Raw genomic sequence first — 20,132 nt, 5'->3', positions numbered from 1 at the left:
GCACGCCATGAATCAATATTGTCTCACCTTGTGTTTTGCCAGCCAAATTCTCATCCCCACGTCTCAGAAGTAGCATGATGGTGCAGCCTGGGACTCCTCTCTCCCTCTCATAGCCTCAGACTGAGGGTCACTCAACTACAGCAAAGAGAAAATACAAGGCGATTTTTGTCTGTTTGCAGCAATCACAGTCACAATTTGAGTTCTGTCATGACAGAGAGGGAATATGCCCTTTAGTGATGTGTCTGTTTCCTTCATTACATGAAATCGTGTACTTCTCAATAATTGTCAGAAGATAATTAGTGGACCTACGCGGGCATAATTATACCCTCTGACAATTAAGTTCATGAAGGTTAGTTGATTATGTTACAAATGTCAACAAATAGAATATGGGCTTTAAAAAAAAAAAGCATGCGACCATCCAACATTACCATCCACACATAGCAGTCTTATTCTAAACACAAGGGCTCGACCAGTTATTGGAGACGATTTTTAGCATTTATTACCATTATCAGAATGTTTTTTTCCAATTGTGATCAAACCATGCTGCTGGGAGCTTCCTGTCATTTTTTAAGATTATGTTGAAAAAAATGTAAACTTATACTTAAAAGCATTTAGCATCAATAGAAAGTCTTTTGTTTGTCCCATTCAGAATCTTGACAGCAACATTTCAGTTTTTACAGCAAATGCATCCAAATATTAGGTGTTGGCCTATTTTAATGCTAGTTATCAGTACCAACCACACCTCTGGAAACAAAACAGTTGACCCCTACAGATCTTTCAAATGTATGGTTGGTTATGACATCATTATGAATTAAAATGTAAAGACATACAACAAATCACATGGAATGATGCTGCTTGTCAACTTCCTTCGTCAGTTAATTGAAAGATGACTTTAATGAACTCGACGGAGGAATAAAATGCAGTAAACTAGGCATTCCTCATTTTCAGGTGTCATTCCACCAGCAGGATTAACCAGCAGCACTTAATCAAATAAATGTTCTTTCTTTCTCATGATGAAGTGATTTACACCCCTCCACCAAGACTCTCCATTGGATATGTGGAGATTTTTGCGTCAAATACCGGTGTTCCTGAATGGAACGGTGAGATTAGAATGAAGTGAACTTGCCAAACATTTATCTTCTCACCACATTGTAATCCCTTCAGCGTTGATTGTGAATGAGATGAACGTTTGGAGCCATGAACTCACAGCAGTTTTAGGTGAAATCCTCAAAGGGTCAAAAGGGTAAAGCAGCAATTTCCAAGTAATTGTACTCCACAGGAGCAGCTTTGTCTCCGTTTCCTGTTTTGCTCCTCCGAAAAGGTGTTTGGCGTCGTTTGTTTTACTGACATCTGCCAGTCTGTTAGTGCAGAGGGAACAGGGAGGACAGAGGGTGAGAAGCAGGTCACAGTCGGTTTATAAAAGCCTGCAGTGATTTGGCACAGTGTGTAACATCTGACATGCTCCTTTAAGAATTAACAAATTAGATTAAATGAAGGGAATTTAAAATGCACAATTCAATACCCTTATTTGAATACAGCTTTCTGTGTCATTGTGAATCCAAATCCACTGTGAAGGCCATTTCTCTTCTGTAAAAAACAATGGCTCTCTATCCTTAATCTGACTTGATGTGTCTAACAACTCCCTTTATGAACCGAGCGCACACGTGTTTGTGCAGTTTTGCAGGGGATAAAACCGTTTGATTTGAGAGGCAGAATCCGGCCCAATCTGATAAATTAAACATTTCCTCCAAATGCGCTGTAGCTCTAAATTGTCCCTGCATTTATCCTCATCGGCTACAGCATGGACTTGATATTAAATCAATGACAAATTAAAGGAAAAAACTGGAAGTGTCTGGACCCCTACTGGAGGAATGAAGTATTCTGAAAAAAGACATTTGTTGGTGTCAAACCATGCCGGCAAAAGTCCTCCCACAGAACAACAGAGCCAGCAGATCCCATCACTGTAGGGGGTCAGGCACTGAAGCTGGAACCACACTCTTAAGACCCTTTTACACCAAGACTATGCAATATCCTGATAAAAAATGAGCCTGTCATTGTGCTGCTTGTTGGTTTACGCTGAGCCAAAGAACACTGGCATTATGCCAGCCCAGCATGTGAATTTTACATGCACCGTTACGGTCAAGCTGGAGGTCATTTAATTGGACTCCTGTCATCCCAGTAAACAAGCATCTATTTATTTTCAGTGGCATGTGCAGCTCTGGAATGGAAGGTGGTGGCCTACACCCTTACAGCTGCGAGCAATTTGAATTTTCTGGTTCCCCTGTTACATCAGGAAAAATGCAACAGGCATCCCTGTTGACATGATGCACATGACGTTCCCCTAGACTACGTGCTGTTCCTCTTTCAAGTTTCAACGCCACAGCGAAACCTACAGAACAAACGGAGAACATCAAGCCATGACGAGACAGCCAGGTGGCAGCATATACATGTTTACGTATATCTATGTATGTTAGTCCATGTTTGAAAAGTAAAATTTGAGTCATACTGTTGTTTTTACATGAATTTTAAAAATTCCAATGTGAGTCAGAAGAACACGATGCTTAATTTTATCAGTTTCCTAGAAATGGCCGTACTATAACAGCCCTCTGTGTAATTTTTGTCAGCCTATCACATCCTGTATTGACCTTCTCTGTCACCTGAGGGACTCCTGCTCTTCTTTCCTTACACACGAACGCACAACCTTCATGACCATCAAACCACATGGCCTGTTAACCATAGACCTTCTACTGATGTCCCATGGATAAAGACACAAATATCCTTTTAGGCCAGTTCCTATTGCCAGTTCAGTAGTCTCCTGACTTCTGACAATGGGCTTTCTTCTGAATATCTTTTGCATCGATTTTTTTTGTTTTTAATGTCGCCACACTTCAAAGGCCATAGGTAAGAGGCGTTAGGTTTCCAAGTTGTCCGCACAATTGTCCCAGGCTCAGTAACACAATATTTCAAGAACGCCTTGAGGGAATTTCTCCAACTTTGTCTCAAATGTCCATTAGGACTCAAAGATGAATGAAAAGGGTTTTGGTGGTCAAAGGTCAAGGTCACCGTAAGAGACCCACATCTCAGAGGCATAAAACCACGATGCAGTAATTCTAGTCAGTCATGCCCCAGAGCAAGCAGGTACACACACATGGGAGAAGTTTGCCTTGAAGACTTTCTGTTTGTGGAAGGTTCTATTTAAACCCGAGCCACAACATATTCCTAAACTTAACCTCTTTCTGGCAGAGAGAGTCAAAAGAGGCTTTGTGCTAGAAAGCCTTTGAGGCAAACTTCTCCTCTGTGTAAAGTGTACCAGCATTCCTGATTCAGGTTTTTCCTTTAATTTGTCACCTGTCTCTGTCTCATGAACACACATCCCACGTTGACTCCATTTCAGTCTCTGAAATTGAAGGGGAGCGTGTGGTCCATACTTTAGGTAACTAATGATTAATTGAAGTATGTGGATGAATAATAAAAGTGTCTGCGGGGCAACAGATTGTACTTTTCATTTTTTAATAGATTGATGGGCCCTACACAAACTCACATGGATATATGCAGCAGCATCACAGACAAACACAGCCGTCACATGCACATGCGTCATCTCACAGTCACAGGCGTGAACGACATACAGTAGATTAATACATCAAAGTAGGACTACGCTGCTGGCTGGAAACGCCCAGCCTCTTTTGGCTTGTTCCCTCTGTTCAGCTAATCCCACAGAGGAGCATAAATGTTGCGATTCTGTGCACTCTGTATACACCCATCTTTTCTCACAGACAGCGTCTGCATCGATACAAGTACTCTTAATCAGTTTAGATGAATTATTGAGTAGCCTTTTTATATCAGATCATGACCCATATTCTGCTCGCTTGAAGTAAATACGCAGCCAATAAAATCGAGATTTAAATTGTCTCATCGTCCCACGGTCTCCCTACTCCTGCACAAATGGTCCAAAAGGATTCACTCACACACACACACACACACACACACACACACACACACACACACACACACACACACACACACACTGCAGGACGTTACAAGCTTTCAGCAGAGCTCCGCAGACTGATTTATGTGTTTAAGAAGGTCATCATCTCAAGTGTTTACTTATATCTCCTTTGGATTTCATAGCTTGACCTTCTATGTTTTGAATTGACTTGTGATACAGAAAGGAAAATACAGAGTTCACAAGAGAGCAACGAGTGGTTATTGGTGCTTGTGTTCATTCCCAGACTTGTACTGTCGTCACATATGTAGCACATGTGGAGAGAGAGAGAGAGAGAGAGAGAGAGAGAGAGAGAGAGAGAGAGAGAATCAGGAGGAAGAAGGAATAAGATGATGGTAAGATCATGAATCTCTGCAGCACCTGCTGTCTCCTCTCCTGGCCCTGTTTATCAATGACGACTGCAAACACTGTGCCTCTGAAATCTCTTAAGCTCTGTTTGAGGACTTTTGGCAGGCTTCTTTTTTATATAAGCTTCTGGCACAAAACACTTTCAGACACTAAAAATTGATAGGATGCTTGAAGTATGTGGTTGTCGTCAAATTCAACTCAGTTATTGCTCAATAAAATTTGGTGCTGATGTGTTAATATGCACACCAGAGGACATTTGGAAACAGAACCTCTCCCGTCCTTTGACTTGGGAAAAGCACAGCCGTATCAGACCTGTATACTGAGGACACACTTGCCTGATTTCAACTACTGCTCGGTAAGTTAAAACTTCTTCAAATAAAGGATTGCTTCTGGAAAACATATTCCCTCCTATAAAACAATAATTCATTTCACTACAGTCCCATTAGACATCCCTGTAGTCCCTTATCAGAACTCTACAAGTATATACAACAAGGACAACAAGGTGAAGAAGAAATGAGTCCCTAATTATCTCATAAACTTTTGTTTTTATTTCGTGCCACAAATTGTGTTTTCTACGATAATCCAATTTCCAGAGGCCTATAAAAAAAAATGCCATTCCTTCAGCAATCTGGGAAAGAGATCTGAGATTACAGAAGAGCAGAAAAAGTCACATTCTGATGCAGATTAACTGATGCTCCATTAATGCCTGACCTTGCCTCATTGAAATTTTTGATCATTAAGCAGACTTCATGAATTGGGGTATTTCTCATAAACTGAAAATCTCTACATTTTTTTAAAACTATTTGTATCCCGAGGGACACCAGAACTCCTAGTCAGTGTTTTCAGTTTATCTGACTTGTATCTCATGTGTGCTAAGAAGTGTGTAATGCAATGGAAAGGGAACATAATGTGTCTTGCTGACCTGATAACACACTGGAAGTAGAGAGGATTCGATATCTTGGGATGGGGCAGGTTTATAGGCTTCATTTAATATGGCAAACTTTCATTCAACACCTTGAGGGATCGTCTGCAAAAACCCAAACTCTCAGCAATAATGTGAAATAATGAAACCCCTCAACTCTCCTGGTTTTCATTTGTTGGTGAGGGAATGTATTATACACCTTTACAATCTTGACGGGTTTCTGCTATTTTGCAGTAAGGCCTTCCTCAATTTTCAACCCTTTTTTTATTTTTATTTCAGTTATTCCTTTTCACATATATTTTTATGAATATATTTTTTATGTGTGAGAGCGTTTTTGCGTGTCGCAATGTTTTAAACACATGTAATCTGTAAGGTATCAATGATTTGCTTCTGTTTAAGAACATCTACATTCTAACACTGGCTAAAAAAAATATCTGTTTTAGATTATGTAAGGCCATATAAGACTAAACTGATTATTAGAAAATATCTCTGATTGTTTATTCATTATTCCATTCATCTTTTTCTTAATGGTGCACGTATAGTTTTATTATTGTAAGTGATTGCCTTTACTAAAACTTTAAACACTTAAATAAAATATATATACATAACTAAAAGAAAGCTTTATGGTAATGTTATTCATTTGGAGTGCAGTTATGGTGTAACATTTGGAAGGACTATTAATTTAGAAAAAAACAAAATTTGCAACCCGTTTCAAAAATCACAAAATCTAATGATGAATGCAAAGGAAAAACACATTTTATAGTCTTGGTGGTTTATAACAGAGGTTTCATTTGTGTACCGTTACTCTCATCTCACCTCTGTATTTGCATGGATGTGATGCTCAGTTGTATCCTTCATCCAGGCAGTTCATTTGGACAGCCATCGCTCACTTGACTACTCAGCTACACTCTAAATGCTGCCAGCATCCTCTGTGTAGACTTCATCAAGTCAATCAGCGACAGTTTTACCTTTAAGTGCAACATAACATTCACATCATTGTGCGTTTTCCCTCCCTCTACCACACTGTCAAGACAATAAGCCTTTCACCACTTCATCAAGAGAGAACCCCCCCCCCCCCCCCCCATTATAGTCGAACCACAGCAGTGAACTATGTGTCGGAGGCACCCGAGACGTCCATTTTGCAGTGTGGCAGCTGCGACAGCACTGACAGTGAATGTAGACATAAGTGCCCATCTGTAGAGAGGCGACAGGGGTCACATATGTGCCTAGAAGACCGAGCAGAATTGGTAATGGTCCCAGGTTATGAGAGCAGGTCCCAGGTGCGTTTCACAGGTACGGAGCCATAAACTCGAGGGAGCACCATGCTCACACACACACACACACACACACACACACACACAAACTGTATAAATCTAAACTGCTGTCAGCTTAAGTTAAACAGACAAAAAAAGGTCAATCACCACTGAAGCTATGAGAATGTGTGTGCATGTGTGTGTGAGGGGGGGTTGTGTGAAAGAGAGAGAGAGAGGGAGAGAGAGAGAGAGAGAGAGATGTGCGTTTTAATGTAGACACTCAAGATTGCATTCCTCTAGGATGCAGAGATAATATATTCCCTTCTACTTCGGTTTTCTTTGGAATAACAGTAGATAAAAATAATTGTATGGAGTAAAGGGCAATGCTGTAGGTCTCTTTATGTAGATTTCTGATTAGATAGATGATTGATCTACGTAGATTCCTCTCACGTCATCACATACACACACACACACAGACACACCTCTGCTCTAAATAAGAGCAGCACTGGCCAGGTGATTTGGCAGAAGCGGCTACTCCTTCAGCTAATAAGTAAAAAGCAGGATTAAAGTATGGAGATTACACTCGTGTATGATCATTATCGGATACATAACTAGATCAGGGTGTATGTGGGTGAATTTATATGGTGAAATCCTGACTATAAATGTATCAGAAACAGAATTAAAGGCTCGCAGGGGAACAACTACAATGGATAAATGACACTGTGGGAAATAACTGATAATATCTTGTTTAATATAAATCTCATACAGACGCACGCACGCACGCAAGCACACACGACAATTCGTAAAGTGACAGGAAATACACAAGTGAATATCTAAATGAATAAATCATCCAAGACATGCAATAGCAATTAGCATGTGCAGAAGCGGCGTACTCACCTATTTAACCCTAGAAAAAGCCTATGAGAGTTAATGGGTTTTGTGGGCTGGAGTAAGAATCACTGCTATCAACTAACAGACAAAGATGCCGCTTGAGTCTTTAATCCGCGTTAGTGAAATCCCATTAAGATTCAATAGTTCAAAATATTGAAAGCAGCTTCAGTCCGTTATGAGAAGAAAAAAAAACGTTTAAAAAAAAAAGTCCCACATTAAGGACAGTTTTTTTTTATTTTTTTCATTTGGAACCAAATCCAGGATTTAAAGGGTAATTCCACAGGAAAACAGCTATATCCAGAGTGCCTTTACAAGTTCAAACATCCCATTATCTTCATGTAAAGAGGCCTTAAATCTCCTTCAGGAAGAGAAAAAGTGGAAATATAAAAAAAATGAGGTGGACAAGGAAATGAGTTGTGTTCACTTTGCTATGCATCTGTCTACTGCTGTGGCAAGGCACACACAAACACACACACGTACACACACTTAGGATATTAGTCCCTTTAAGCCCCCAGTCTTCTATTTTTCTAAAATATATATAAATATATAATATAACAATTATTCTAATTAATCGTCTCCTTCCTTATATTTCCCAAGTTGATAATTGTCAAGTTAGGAAATTACATCACAGAAAACCCAAATTAACAGAAACTCCTTTCTGATGCAAGCAAGTCAATGACACAGGAGTGGTAAGATGTCATTTTGTTGTTGTTTTTAAACAGCATGTGGAAAAACAAACAAACAAAGGAATCAATAAAATGATCAATTCGCAGCAGGTGAGATGGTGATGGGGGAAGAAAACGCAGAAAAAGGCGATTACAGAAGCTTGATGCAAAGTGAGTGAAAAAATTATGGTGGAGGGGGAAAAAAATCCTCAGGATGATGAAACCATTTTTTTTTCTAGTCCATTCTCTTTGAGTGCTTGTGTGTGTGTGATGTGTGTGTAGGAATGAGAGTGAGTTCAGAGAAACAAGGTGAAGAGAGAGAGAGAGAGAGAGAGAGGAAGAGAGGAAAAGAGGGACAGAGGGGAAAAGAGAGCAGAGGAGTGTGTAAAAACAGGCTGCCAGAACACACAAGTCCTGGTTTAGAATATTGAGACAACAGCCGCCGGATTAGATCGTGTTTGACCTTCACCTGACAAACATGGGCCGAGGAAACTTAAATGCACATCTCAGTGTATAACAAACTGAGGCGCAGTTCCTCATATGTGATCGGAAGTCTCTGATTTGCGGATGACAGCTGACAAAAGGGATATGTGAGGATGAGGGTGTGTGGTAAAGGGGCATTTCACATGTTAATGATGGATCAGACTTTTGTCCAACAACACAGACATGATGAGGTGGTCGAATGTGGCTCCGTGATGGTGACAGGAGGAGGCGCTTGCTTGATGAGTCACTGTGGTTGAAAGGAAATCAAAGGAAACAAAAATAAAGTCAGAAAACACAGATTATCATATGCTGGAGAAGAGTGACGTGAGGATGACACGGCATGAGGCAGGGATCAACTGAAAGCTGGATGGGAGGGGATCCATGGTCGTAGCAAGCTAAACTGTAGGCCAGTGAGTGTGGTGGTGAGGGGTGCTTAACAGACCCAAACAAAACACCTTGCATACACAGATAAGGAAACACGACTTTGTGACAGACACTAAACACTAAATAGACCTACCTATGGTTAGAATTAAGACTCGCCCCGAAAAGATGCATAGGATGGTAGGAGGAAAAAAGAGAAGGGGGAAAATAGGAAAAGGTAAAAAAGTGAAAAAGGCATAAATAGAAAATACAAGCAAGCCAATTAAAATGTCTCTAAAGTAAGGTCATTAACACAGTGGTGGATTCAAAAAGTAGCCAAAGTTACAAGTGGACAGAGGAGTGGTGGGAAAGAGGAGGAGGTGGCGGTGACGGGGGGGAGGAAGCGTGGGCTGAACGGGGAGAGAAAGGGCTGGAAGTGATAGCAATTGAGAAGGGAGAAAGAATGAATGAAGAGGAGGAAAAGAGGATAAAAAGGGGCCAAAAAATCCCCCTCCTCTCTCTCTCTTTTTCTTTGTCTCTCTGCCTCGCTTTCCCTCCTTGTCTGGATCATAAATAGAAGAAATTGTTGACCAGGTAAATGGCGAAATAGATGAGAAGACAGAGGACCGAGAGAGCAAGCAAATGAAAAGGTAAAGCACCTCCCAGCAGCGCAATGAGGAAAAAAAAGAACAAAAAACGAAAGATAAAAGCAAATACTCCTGTGGCCTCCGTTGTCTCCAGTCTATATGTGGAAGGGGGGATTGGCTAGCGCCAGTTGTTCCCCTTCCCTGGCTGCCTTCCTCTGTCTTCTTTCTCTCCTCCCAAAAAAGACTTCCCATCCAGATGACAAAAAGCAGACTCAGATGTCCTTCCCTCTGTCTCTCAACTCTGCTCTGGGGTCTGGCACCACTCACACAGGTAAGACATTGTTGCAGCAGCTACACACAGTGGGAGGAAGAAAAAGCATTGGGGCTGCTGCTGCTAGTCAAGCACTGCGTGCCTCATGAGCGAGAATACTGAGCTGGAATTGCTCTGTCTCCCCTCTCCCGCCCATCCCTGCAAAAAGATGGGAGGAAGGGAGGTGGGCCCACTCACTGCATTAGTATTCATTGAAAGAGTGTGAGAGACAGAGAGAGAGAGATGAGGAGGGGGGAGGAGAGGGGAAGCAGCAAATGTCTAGGAACCACACCGGTGTTTCAAACTGATAAGAGAGTGGCTCCCCCTACAGTCAATCATCGATACACAAGTTAGTTCACAGACCTGGGAACACATTAACTTTGGTTGGGCGAGCGAGAGGCACAGAACTGGTGTCCACAGGTGGTCCAGATCTGGTAGCTGTGTGAGCTCATAAGGCAAAGATGATCTCAGTACTCCTCCCTGTAAGGTCAGATTGTTGTCATAGATCCTAACCCCACAAAAATTGTAGGTAGTAACTTCAACAGGGGTCTGAACATTTTCCAGAACACGCTTCACTGACGTATTTGTGCCGAGGGTCAGTGGGCTCTGGAGCCCTCCACTGGGCCAGGCGTGGGCTGGAATGAGCTGTGAGGCCATTTGACCTGCCTTCACAGCACAAAACATTTTAACTAGGGCTGAACAATATATCAAACTCACAAAATGACCTAGTGTAGTTTCTCTATTTCACAGCCCACCTTTTTACAATTATAATAGACCAGAGCTCATTTGAATAAAAAAAAAAAAAAGATCCTGAATAATTTTGGCTGAGCTATTTAATTTAATGTAATAGATAAACATAGACATGAATGAACGACAACAGCCCTCCCTGTTACACAGCTTTTGTAATCTGTTTGCTAAACTGAGAGTTTCAAATTAATGCTTTTTGAAGATGGATGGGAGTTAATTATTCTATCACTCTAAACTTTACATGGTCTTAAAATATACTTTCCATGATATCATTTTTACTTGGCTTAAAAATAAACTTCAATAAAGAGGTGGAAAGCATTTCACGGCAGCTCAGGACCCCACACATGCACCCAGTTGTTGACAAACACCCACCAAGTACAATAGCCAAACGGCAGGAGGTGCAATATCTGCTCATTAAAAAACGTGTGTCCAAAAAACATCCTAAATGAAGTATTTTGGTGTTGGAGGGATATCCCAGCCTGCAAAGGATATTCTCCAAACTTCAAGGGAGCATATTTGTTTGGTACAGACTGATGCAAAAAAACAAGGGGGCGGCATGGCTCGGAGGTAGAGTGGCCGTCTAGCAACCGCAGGGTCGCTGGTTCGATCCTCACTTCCCCAGGTGACCATGTCGAAGTACCCTTGAGCAAGATACTAAACCCCTGATTGCTCCTGGTGGCTCTGTGGCGGACTGGTGACCCTTCCAGGGTGAAGCGGTATAGAAAATGGATGGATGTTGCAAAAACACATCTATCATTTCAACATGTTTCTCCATTAAAAGTTCAATAATGACACAAAAATGTATAATTCCCTCTAATATTCTAAATCATATCACAACTGTAACATCAGTCAGATATTGGCAATCAAAATGGTTCAGCCTTAATCCGACCCACTAAGGGCAAACTGCTTCATTCCAACTGCATGTTATTGCTTTATTCTTCTTACAGAATTATTAAATGTTAAATTCTACAGGTCAAGCTAAAATGCAGATGTTTATTTAAGACATCCATTTTCTTCCACTTATTCCTACATTAAGGGTCGTGCGGGGGTGGAGCCTATCATAGCGTTTATGGGTGAGAGGCAGGGTTCACCCTGGACAGGTCACCAGTCCATCACAGGACCAACACAGAGAGACAGACAACCATTCACACTCACAGTCACACCTGCGGTCAATTTAGAGTATCAATCAGCCTCGTCCCCTCTTGATGTCTTTGGACTGTGGGAGGAAGCTGGAGTACCAGAGAGAACCCACACAGGAACAGGGAGAACATGGAGACTCCACACAGAAAGATCCTGTGCCTGAGCCAGGACTCAAACCTGGAACCTTCTTGCTGTGAGGCGACAGCGCTGACCACTGCACCACCGTGCAGCCTAATAGATGCAAAACCAAACCAATAAAAGGAGACCATTCAATAAGCAATCCCGGGTTCAGTTTACACACGAGAACCACACTTTCTTTCAGTTATATCAGGTTTGTGAACCTCAATGACAAAAAAAAAAAAAGCAAAACCGGCCCATGAACCTGTATTCTTGTGATGTTAACTCTCACTGTTAAAGCCAAGCAAACTTCTGGAACAGTAGGAAAAGTATATATTGTATCATTACATCTATGTTATCGATCGAACAAGTAGAGGGAGAGAGAGAGGTGCTAATAGATCCTGAAAGGAAATATGATTGCACACCTCCACAGTTGCTCCAGTCTCCTCTGCTGACCCATTTGTCTGGCAGTGATTCTACGACCTCAAGCCCTCTTTTATTTACATGCAGGCAATGGAGGGATCGACCTTTTCTGTGAATTTTCTTCGAAAAATCAAACGCACTGATAAACAACATTGAAGCTGAGGATGGGATCCATATGATGGGAGGCCCAAAGAAAATCAGCCAGGATCGCAGCTTTTCCATGTTTCCACAATAACCTGTGCCCGACTCGTCTGTGTTCCTAATCCATGTGATAGCTACTTTTATATGCACACTAATATCACACTTTTATTCTGAAAAAGACGATATTCCAAATAAGTTTGCTGAGGGTCATGGAAAGAGCATATTACGCACATCGATTTTTGAAAATTGGTCTTCTAAATTTTGCATTTTCAATCAAAACTGAGATATTTTGACAAGTTTGTTTTGGGTTTTTTTAGGGGCATTCTTTTGACATGTACAATATATTCAGGATATGCATCTTGATTCAGGGTTCTTACAGTATTTGTCTATGAAGCCAAATTAGGGTCTTCTTTAAATTTGAAACTGAAAATCCAAGCTCCATCTATTCATCCATTTTCTATACCGCTTACATCAGGTGAGAGGCGGGGTTCACCCTGGACCGGCCGCCAGGACATCGCAGGGCCATTATAAGGAAATAGGGTTTCAGTGAAAATCCAAGTTCTAATCATGAAATGTGGGGGGAAAAAATGCAATAATGTATTCAAACAAATTCCAAGTTTACCTGTTTTTTTCAGGGTTAGATATCATTTTGATTCAGCTCTGAAATTCTTATAATTACACTACGTTTCATTTTCACTTTAAATTTTATATATTCAAGGTGTTATTTCTTTCATCAGTTTCAGATTTTATTTTCAGATTCAAATCCAGTTCTTGAGGTTTCATGTCTTTTTTCACTCTAGCATATGTTTTTTATCAGACTTTCAGCCCAGATCTTGTGTGGGAGGCTTGGCATCAACTGAGAGGGGCATGGGTCAAGAATGACTTCTTAACAAAGGAAACTGAGTACATCTCTCAATCATTCTGCCGTCAGTGAAAGTCGGGACTGCACCAAAGTATAACTCAACCTTTTATTTACATCATATTAACATGATTTGCATCGAAAAAAACTGACAGCAGTGACAAGTTCCACTGAACAAGCTGTTTTGGACTGTACTTGGCAATAATCAGGGTTAAAGAGCAAAAACTAACTTAAAACAGCACTAGGAAGGCAGTTTCTGGACGTTCAGTCTGTCTTCACTAGTCCAGCAACAAAGGCAACAAATCGGTACAGCCGTCTTTACACAGCTATTGGTTATTCATCTGTGTAGAAAATCAGAGTTGTTGTTTTTTTTTACATGTTCTTTGGTACCTTTCAGAGTTATAAAACATAAGATTCAGTTTGTTTGTTGTGATCTATGACTGCAGATGAAGCCACAAGCTAAAACAATCAGTACAAGCTAATGCAATGGCTGCATGCTAAGTGCACTGCAGTTGAAGCTTCTATCATGGTCATATTAAAGCAGGTCATATCAATGACTGAATATGCAAGTAGCATCCAGCTACAGCCCAGAAGTGCCCCTGACATGACAGAAGAAACTCTTTAGCCTGTATTTAAGCTAAGTATGGTACACATTATATCTATCAATTTACTTTATGTTGGGTTTTTTATATATTTCATACCTGTCATATTTCTAATAAACTGATAAAAGGACTTTATACAGTGAAGAATATCTGTCCATGCCATTTACCACTCGAATGATCAGACAACTCCACTTTTGTCGTCCTCTCTGGGCTGTAGCTGGATAGTATCAGAATAATTGTTTTGCTTTTTTATTTTTTGCAGTAAATGCATATCATGATTCCGTTTCAGTGGCTGCACTGTGGTGCAGTGGTCAGCACTGTGGCCTCACAGCAAGAAGGTTCCAGGTTGGAGCCCCGGCTCCATCACAGGATCTTTCTGTGTGGAGTCTCCATGTTCTCCCTGTTCCTGTGTGGGTTCTCTCTGGTACTCCAGCTTCCTCCCACAGTCCAAAGACATCAAGAGAGGACGAGGCTGATTGATACTCTAAATTGACTGTAGGTGTGACTGTGAGTGTGAATGGTTGTCTGTCTGTATGTGTTGGTCCTGTGATGGACTGGTGACCTGTCCAGGGTGAACCCCACCTCTCACCCATAGATTCTGGGATAGGCTTCAGCCCCCCCGTGACCCTTAATAGAAAGGAATGAATAAATGAATGATTCCATTTCACAGCTTTTTCTGGATGTGGAACAGGAATAATGCAGCAGTGAAGATCAAAGTTTTCTGCCCCACCTGGAAAACAGCCTGTTGGACTTTTTAGGACATGGTCATTTTAATTAATTAATCTATAGTTATTCTCATGATCAGTACATATATAATTGATCCCTCCCTATTAAAGTTATGATCTGACAGTGTTGACATTAAAGAGAGGACATCTTTGATGTAACCTGACAGTGATTCAGTTTTGAACAGTTTAATTGCAATATTGCCATTTTCAAATTAAGGGCAAAACTGGAATAACAGAGGAATATTAAGTGCACAAGTAAGGAGGGGAATGTCTCGGCTAATATTGTTTTGAATTTATCCATGTAGGTCTCTGTGCGGACACATTTGTTTCCCAAATGTACATACACTTGAGCCCTCAGTAAAACAACTCCTTAAACCCTTGGAAGGCACATGGAAAACGTGAACAACTAACTGTAAATATTTCCTAACCCTGGAGTGAATATAACCGACAGACCATGCATACAGTGCAGGTCTTAGCAGGTTCATGTAATATTTTCTGAGAAATTAATGAAAATATCAGATCTTCCAATGACCATGTCCCACACTCATGAAAATTAAATTTCATGAAAATTAGGCTGTTAGTTGGTACATAATCATAATTTTAGACAAGCGAGCAAATTAATAGTTTATGGTTGACCATCACCTCTGTGATTGGTGAAAGTAATGAAAGTCCATAACAAGAACATTGCTTATTTCAATATTGTTACATTGCTATATGAGTTTTAAAGTACATTTTCAAAACCATCTTAAGTGTGGGTGGCACAGTTGTACAGTGGTCAGCACTGTTGCCTCTCGGCAAGAAGGTTCCAGGTTTGAGCCCCGGCTCGAGAATTGGATCTTTCTGTGTGGAGTCTGCATGTTCTCCCTGTGTGGGTTCTCTCCGGGTACTCTGGCTTCCTCCCACAGTCCACAGATATCAAGAGGGGACGAGGCTAATTGGAAAAAAACTCCTAACACCTACTCCATAACATTTCAAAGAGAAATATTCCACTCAAATTATATACCCCAGTACAGGTGTTTTAATAACTCTGCAGTATTACACCTAGTCTGGTGTGACTTGGGTGGAGCTATGGAGGGAATAGCAGCCATTTTGGCAAGTCAAGGCATAGCAGGCTACACAGGTGTGATAGATCCAGTTAATTAGAGCCTGCACTCAACAGTGCCAGAGCCCTCTTGTTGTGGTTCGGTTCTATTTCAAGGGTCAGAGCCATTTCATTTAAAACGAGTATAAAAAAAAAATTCATAGAAGACTGAAAGATTAAAGATATTAACCAAGCACGCATGATATGTAATTGCAGTGGGAGGACAGGTCATCTGTGTGGCTAGAAGAAATGGTCTTTACGGTATTCATCCCAGTTATATGGCAGCCAATACATTTAAAATACACAAATAGTGACCTTAGCAGTATTCTGAATCCAGAACTTTAATTTGATAGTGTTTAGAGTGAGGTGTCCATGCTTTACATATACATTCTCCTACTTGAAAACGTCAACTTGGAAGAACCCACGCGTGTGTCGAATTCGAGACATACCGCCTCCCTGTGGTCAATTATTTGATCGATCGTGCGATGTTTGATTGAGCATACCTAGTGCGAGCACGATCACAATCACAACAACAACGTGAAAAGATGGCAGCGTTGTCATCGCCCCTCCGAACCTGCCGAGGAATACTCAAGGAACTGCGGTCCATTCAAGGACATAACTACAGAAAGTCACTGGCCTACAACTACGTTATGGATCAATTTCGAAAAAACAAGGTGAGTTTCTCAGCAACAAGTACGACAAGGTAAGTGCATTGCCAACAATTGGCGTTAGCTAACTCAGACGACTCTTTTTTTTGGCATTTGCGAGTTGATTAAAGGTAAGCTTTGTGTTAAAGCCGTTAAAACATGCATTCAGAACCAATACCGAACCTAAAGAGTGTTGGTATTAAGAACCGCGAAATGATTACGACCTAACGCAGTGTGACTGGAAAGCAGAGGGATACACTAACATTAGCCAGCAGTTAGTGTCTATGGCTATAGCATATGTAGCTACGCTAACTCTCATAGCTCGGTCGCTTTGAATTTAATTTAAACTTCAAGTCGAATGATAATTTCGCGATGTTTGTGAAGGGTTAGCAGCATGCCCCGTAGACGTAACCTTGCCAATAATGGTGTTGATTTTTAATCGTTTCTTTGAATGCTTTTCGACAGTCCGAGTGACAGCAGATACGTGTCGTCAGATTCTACGTGAGTGTCGAAGCGCAACAAATGCAGGGTTTAGAGCAGACAGGAAAGTAACGGAATGGTTTGAGTATGACAGCTATGATAGGTTCAGAATTTAGCACCGACTCAAATTATCATATATCTATTCGATGCCTTTTTTCATTAAATTTTCTATTAAACAATCTTTAAATGTCAATCTGTCAGTTCTCCTATTTCCGTTTTTTCTTTTTTCTTTTTTCTGTTTTCCCGTCCTGTTCACCCAGCCTGTTGAAATGAAGCGTTAGTATTTTTAAGTATATATAAAGCTTAAATTATTTCTGCTCGGCAGAACAAGGTTCGCCATGGTGGTTGAATGCATGTGCAGTCAGTGATGCAAAACAGCTAGGAGGGACTCTTGGTTGTCACTGTGTGTTTGTCATAATTCAGAAAAACCCGGAGGCACAACAATATATATGTCAAACTCTATATGGGGACTTGACCAAATGGTTACTGTCCATTATGCTGTCAATGAATTGTGGTGGAGAAACTGTAAATATGCTCACTTGTTTCTGTTAGGGTATTGAACTCAGCATTATTGCTAAATCCATGTTGACCGTGCAATCTAGACCTTGGGGATTTCCTTCATGAATCATATCTTGATCTGTTTTATGAATTCGTTATTATTTATTTTTCAGTCTTGCAAACAAAAAGCATAATAGCGGCACGGCCGTTGGTTTACAGGCAAATGGCACACAAGAAAATGTGTCAATCTTATTTTTGATGTACGGCATTTGCAAACAAAGTAACCTTTCTGTCTTCTTTTCCCCTACAGGTGACAGGAGAAAGATACTGCCGTGCCCAGCAGGAAGCACTCCACGCCTCACATACCTACCTGTGTTTGCTGGCTTCCACCAGGAATCACCTGGCCCTTCATAACCTTTATCATGGCAAAGGAGAGCGCAGCCCCGAGGAAGTGGCTAGCCTAGTGGGGCTCAGGTTGCCCACTCAGCCAGGAGGCAAAGGCTGGGAGAAGTGAAGACATGGTGGAGGGCAAAAAAAAAATATATATATATATATATATATATATAAATGAGTAAAAGTGTCGAGGACTAGACTGTCAGGTTGCATCTGGCAGTGTAAGGTTGTACCATTGTGGAACTGTAATGATGGTCTGATCTGCATGTGTATAAAGCACCTGTGAATTTAAAAGCAAAAACTTGTGAGGAAAAACGGATCAGTGGACGCACCCTACAGAGTACCCATGCCTTCTGTTCTTGTCAGTTTTCCTAAATGTTAAAAAGCATTCATAAACACTGTAAGTAAATTCTCATTCTATTAAAGTATGAAACTTTCTGTGTAGTGTTATTTATTTTGGTTTTACATGTGAATATGAAATATTAATGTATCACAGAACATTATTGCATGTTTGAAGATTGGTCTTGATAAAACTTTAATTATGCTGGTAAGAAAGGACTATTAAATTTATATAACTTAAGTTGTTAAATAAAGTATTAAGGATACTTTAGGTCAGATCTGGCTGCCCAAATTTTGTACATTTCTTTTACATTAGTGACAGAAATTGCTGCATAAAACAATTTTGTGGGTATATTTATCAAATATTTCTAGATGTATTTTAGGATATTTACATATCCTAAAATATACCGAGTATATTTAAAAGCTAATATAGTATATATGGATATTTATTTTAAAAAGTAACTTACATGTATCTATATATCCATCCCTTCTCTTATCTGTAAAAATGGAAAGGTGTGTTTACTATGAATCTGAATATTTTATCTTATTTCAAGAAATGTTCACGAAATTTTGTTTATTCCATCGGCAGACTAATTTTTACGAGCAAAATATCTGCATAGCATAACAACATAATGACTTCACAGTAAATGAAATTAGATGCTAAAGGGGTAAATAGAATTTACTCAGACTTCCGCATCATGAAGGACTCCACCCATCCTGCTCACAGTCTGTTTCGTCCTCTCCCCTCTGGCAGGCGGTTGAGGAGCATCCAGAGCAAGACCTCCAGGCCCAGGAACAGTTTCTTCCCTGCAGCTGTCTATAGTCACCTCTTGACCCGGCAGCACGGTGGTGCAGTGGTCAGCACTGTGGCCTCTCAGCAAGAAGGTTCTGGGTTTGAGTCCCGGCTCCAGCACAGGATCTTTCTGTGTGGAGTCTCCATGTTCTCCCTGTTCCTGTGTGGGTTCTCTCTGGTACTCCAGCTTCCTCCCACAGTCCAAAGACATCAAGAGGGTACAAGGCTGATTAATACTCTAAATCAGTGTTTCTCAACCCTGGTCCTGGGGACCCGCTGCCCTGCATGTTTTAGATGTTTCCCCCTGCCTCTTCTTTCAAATTATCAGCTCATCATCCAGCTCTGCAGAACCCTGACAACCAGCCAGTCATTTGAATCAGGTGTGCTGGAAGAGGGAAACATCTGAAAGATGCAGGGCAGTCGGTCCACAGGACCAGGGTTGAGGAACACTGCTGTAAATTGACCGTAGGTGTGACTGTGAGTGTGAATGGTTGTCTGTCTCTATGTGTTGGTCCTGCAATGGACTGGTGACCTGTCCAGGGTGAACCCCGCCTCTCGCCATAGCCGCTGGGATAGGCTCCACCCCCCTGTGACCCTTAACAGGAATAGGCAGAAGAAAATGGATGGATGGACATATACTTATACTGTATATGCCCCTCCATTGTACAATATCTCCCACCCTCAGAAGCACTGTTTACATAGAGAGTTTATTTTGATTTTATACCTTTTTTATATAGATATACTTTAAATACCTATTCTGTTACTTTAGTCTATCTTATTATTCTATCTCTTGCTAACCCGGGACCTGAGTCCTAATTTCGTACCACTAACATGAAAATGTGAAATGGTATGACATTAGATCCTTGAATCCTTGAAGCATGAGTTTTGACTTGAAATTAGGTTTAAAAACATTGTAAGCAGGACTTTTCAGTGTGCATTATGTAATGGGACAGCAGGTGTCGTCTCAAACATCAACACATTTGTTGATATAGGAAAATGAACAATGGTGAACCCTACAACAGCTTTCGTTTCATTAACACCTCAAACTGTACATGAATTGGAAGATAATTTCTCAGCCAATTACCTGCTGATTTGTTGTCATTTTCATTTATCCAGTTTCCTCATAAAATATATCTGGTTTTCTGGCCCACTGTAATCATAACACTTTTTCCATTAAATCTACCCTTACTACCCCCCCCCCCCTTCACCGATGACTAACTTTGCCTTCAGTGTGAATTTAAATAGACTAACCCTACAGCAAAGCAACTCTCACTGACATGGAGAGTAAGGCGAGCACCCATGCTGCCCTAAACTACAGGGAGAGA

At 40.9% G+C, this 20,132-nt stretch overlaps 2 protein-coding genes across 5 annotated transcripts in view; one reads left to right on the top strand and one right to left on the bottom strand.

The window, feature by feature from the left end:
* grin2ba (glutamate receptor, ionotropic, N-methyl D-aspartate 2B, genome duplicate a) overlaps nt 1-9,969 on the bottom strand; it is a 160,476-nt gene extending 150,507 nt beyond the window's left edge. Inside the window, exons 1-4 of one of the 4 annotated variants that reach the window (XM_086184043.1) lie at nt 9,083-9,969; nt 7,424-8,812; nt 1,208-1,358; nt 28-135 (exon numbers count right to left, since the gene is read on the bottom strand). In XM_086184043.1, coding sequence (XP_086040169.1) covers nt 28-54 — 27 coding nt within the window. In that variant the 5' untranslated portion in view covers nt 55-135; nt 1,208-1,358; nt 7,424-8,812; nt 9,083-9,969. The remainder of the gene's footprint in view (nt 1-27; nt 136-1,207; nt 1,359-7,423; nt 8,813-9,082) is intronic. The other 3 variants (XM_086184045.1, XM_086184047.1, XM_086184046.1) reach the window with 3 other exon arrangements.
* A 6,193-nt stretch (nt 9,970-16,162) lies between these two features.
* On the top strand, nt 16,163-18,113 carry fmc1 (formation of mitochondrial complex V assembly factor 1). The gene is made up of 2 exons (XM_086184875.1): nt 16,163-16,331; nt 17,593-18,113. The coding sequence occupies exons 1-2, from the start codon at nt 16,203-16,205 to the stop codon at nt 17,794-17,796; spliced, it is 333 nt and encodes a 110-aa protein (XP_086041001.1). The 5' UTR covers nt 16,163-16,202; the 3' UTR covers nt 17,797-18,113.
* The last annotated feature ends 2,019 nt before the right edge of the window (nt 18,114-20,132 follow it).

The sequence above is a fragment of the Aulostomus chinensis genome, chromosome 18 (genome assembly GCF_037954235.1).
Source record: "Aulostomus chinensis isolate RoL2024-O1b breed Wild chromosome 18, RoL_Achi_v1.0, whole genome shotgun sequence".
Taxonomy (NCBI): domain Eukaryota; kingdom Metazoa; phylum Chordata; class Actinopteri; order Syngnathiformes; family Aulostomidae; genus Aulostomus; species Aulostomus chinensis.
This window is presented reverse-complemented; position numbering and strand designations above follow the sequence as displayed.

Bases quoted from the DNA above. Each gene is read 5' to 3' on its own strand.
- fmc1 (XM_086184875.1), top strand. From the start codon at position 16,203: ATGGCAGCGTTGTCATCGCCCCTCCGAACCTGCCGAGGAATACTCAAG. The intron at 16,332-17,592 runs GTGAGTTTCTCA...TTTCCCCTACAG, and splicing joins ATCAATTTCGAAAAAACAAG to GTGACAGGAGAAAGATACTG.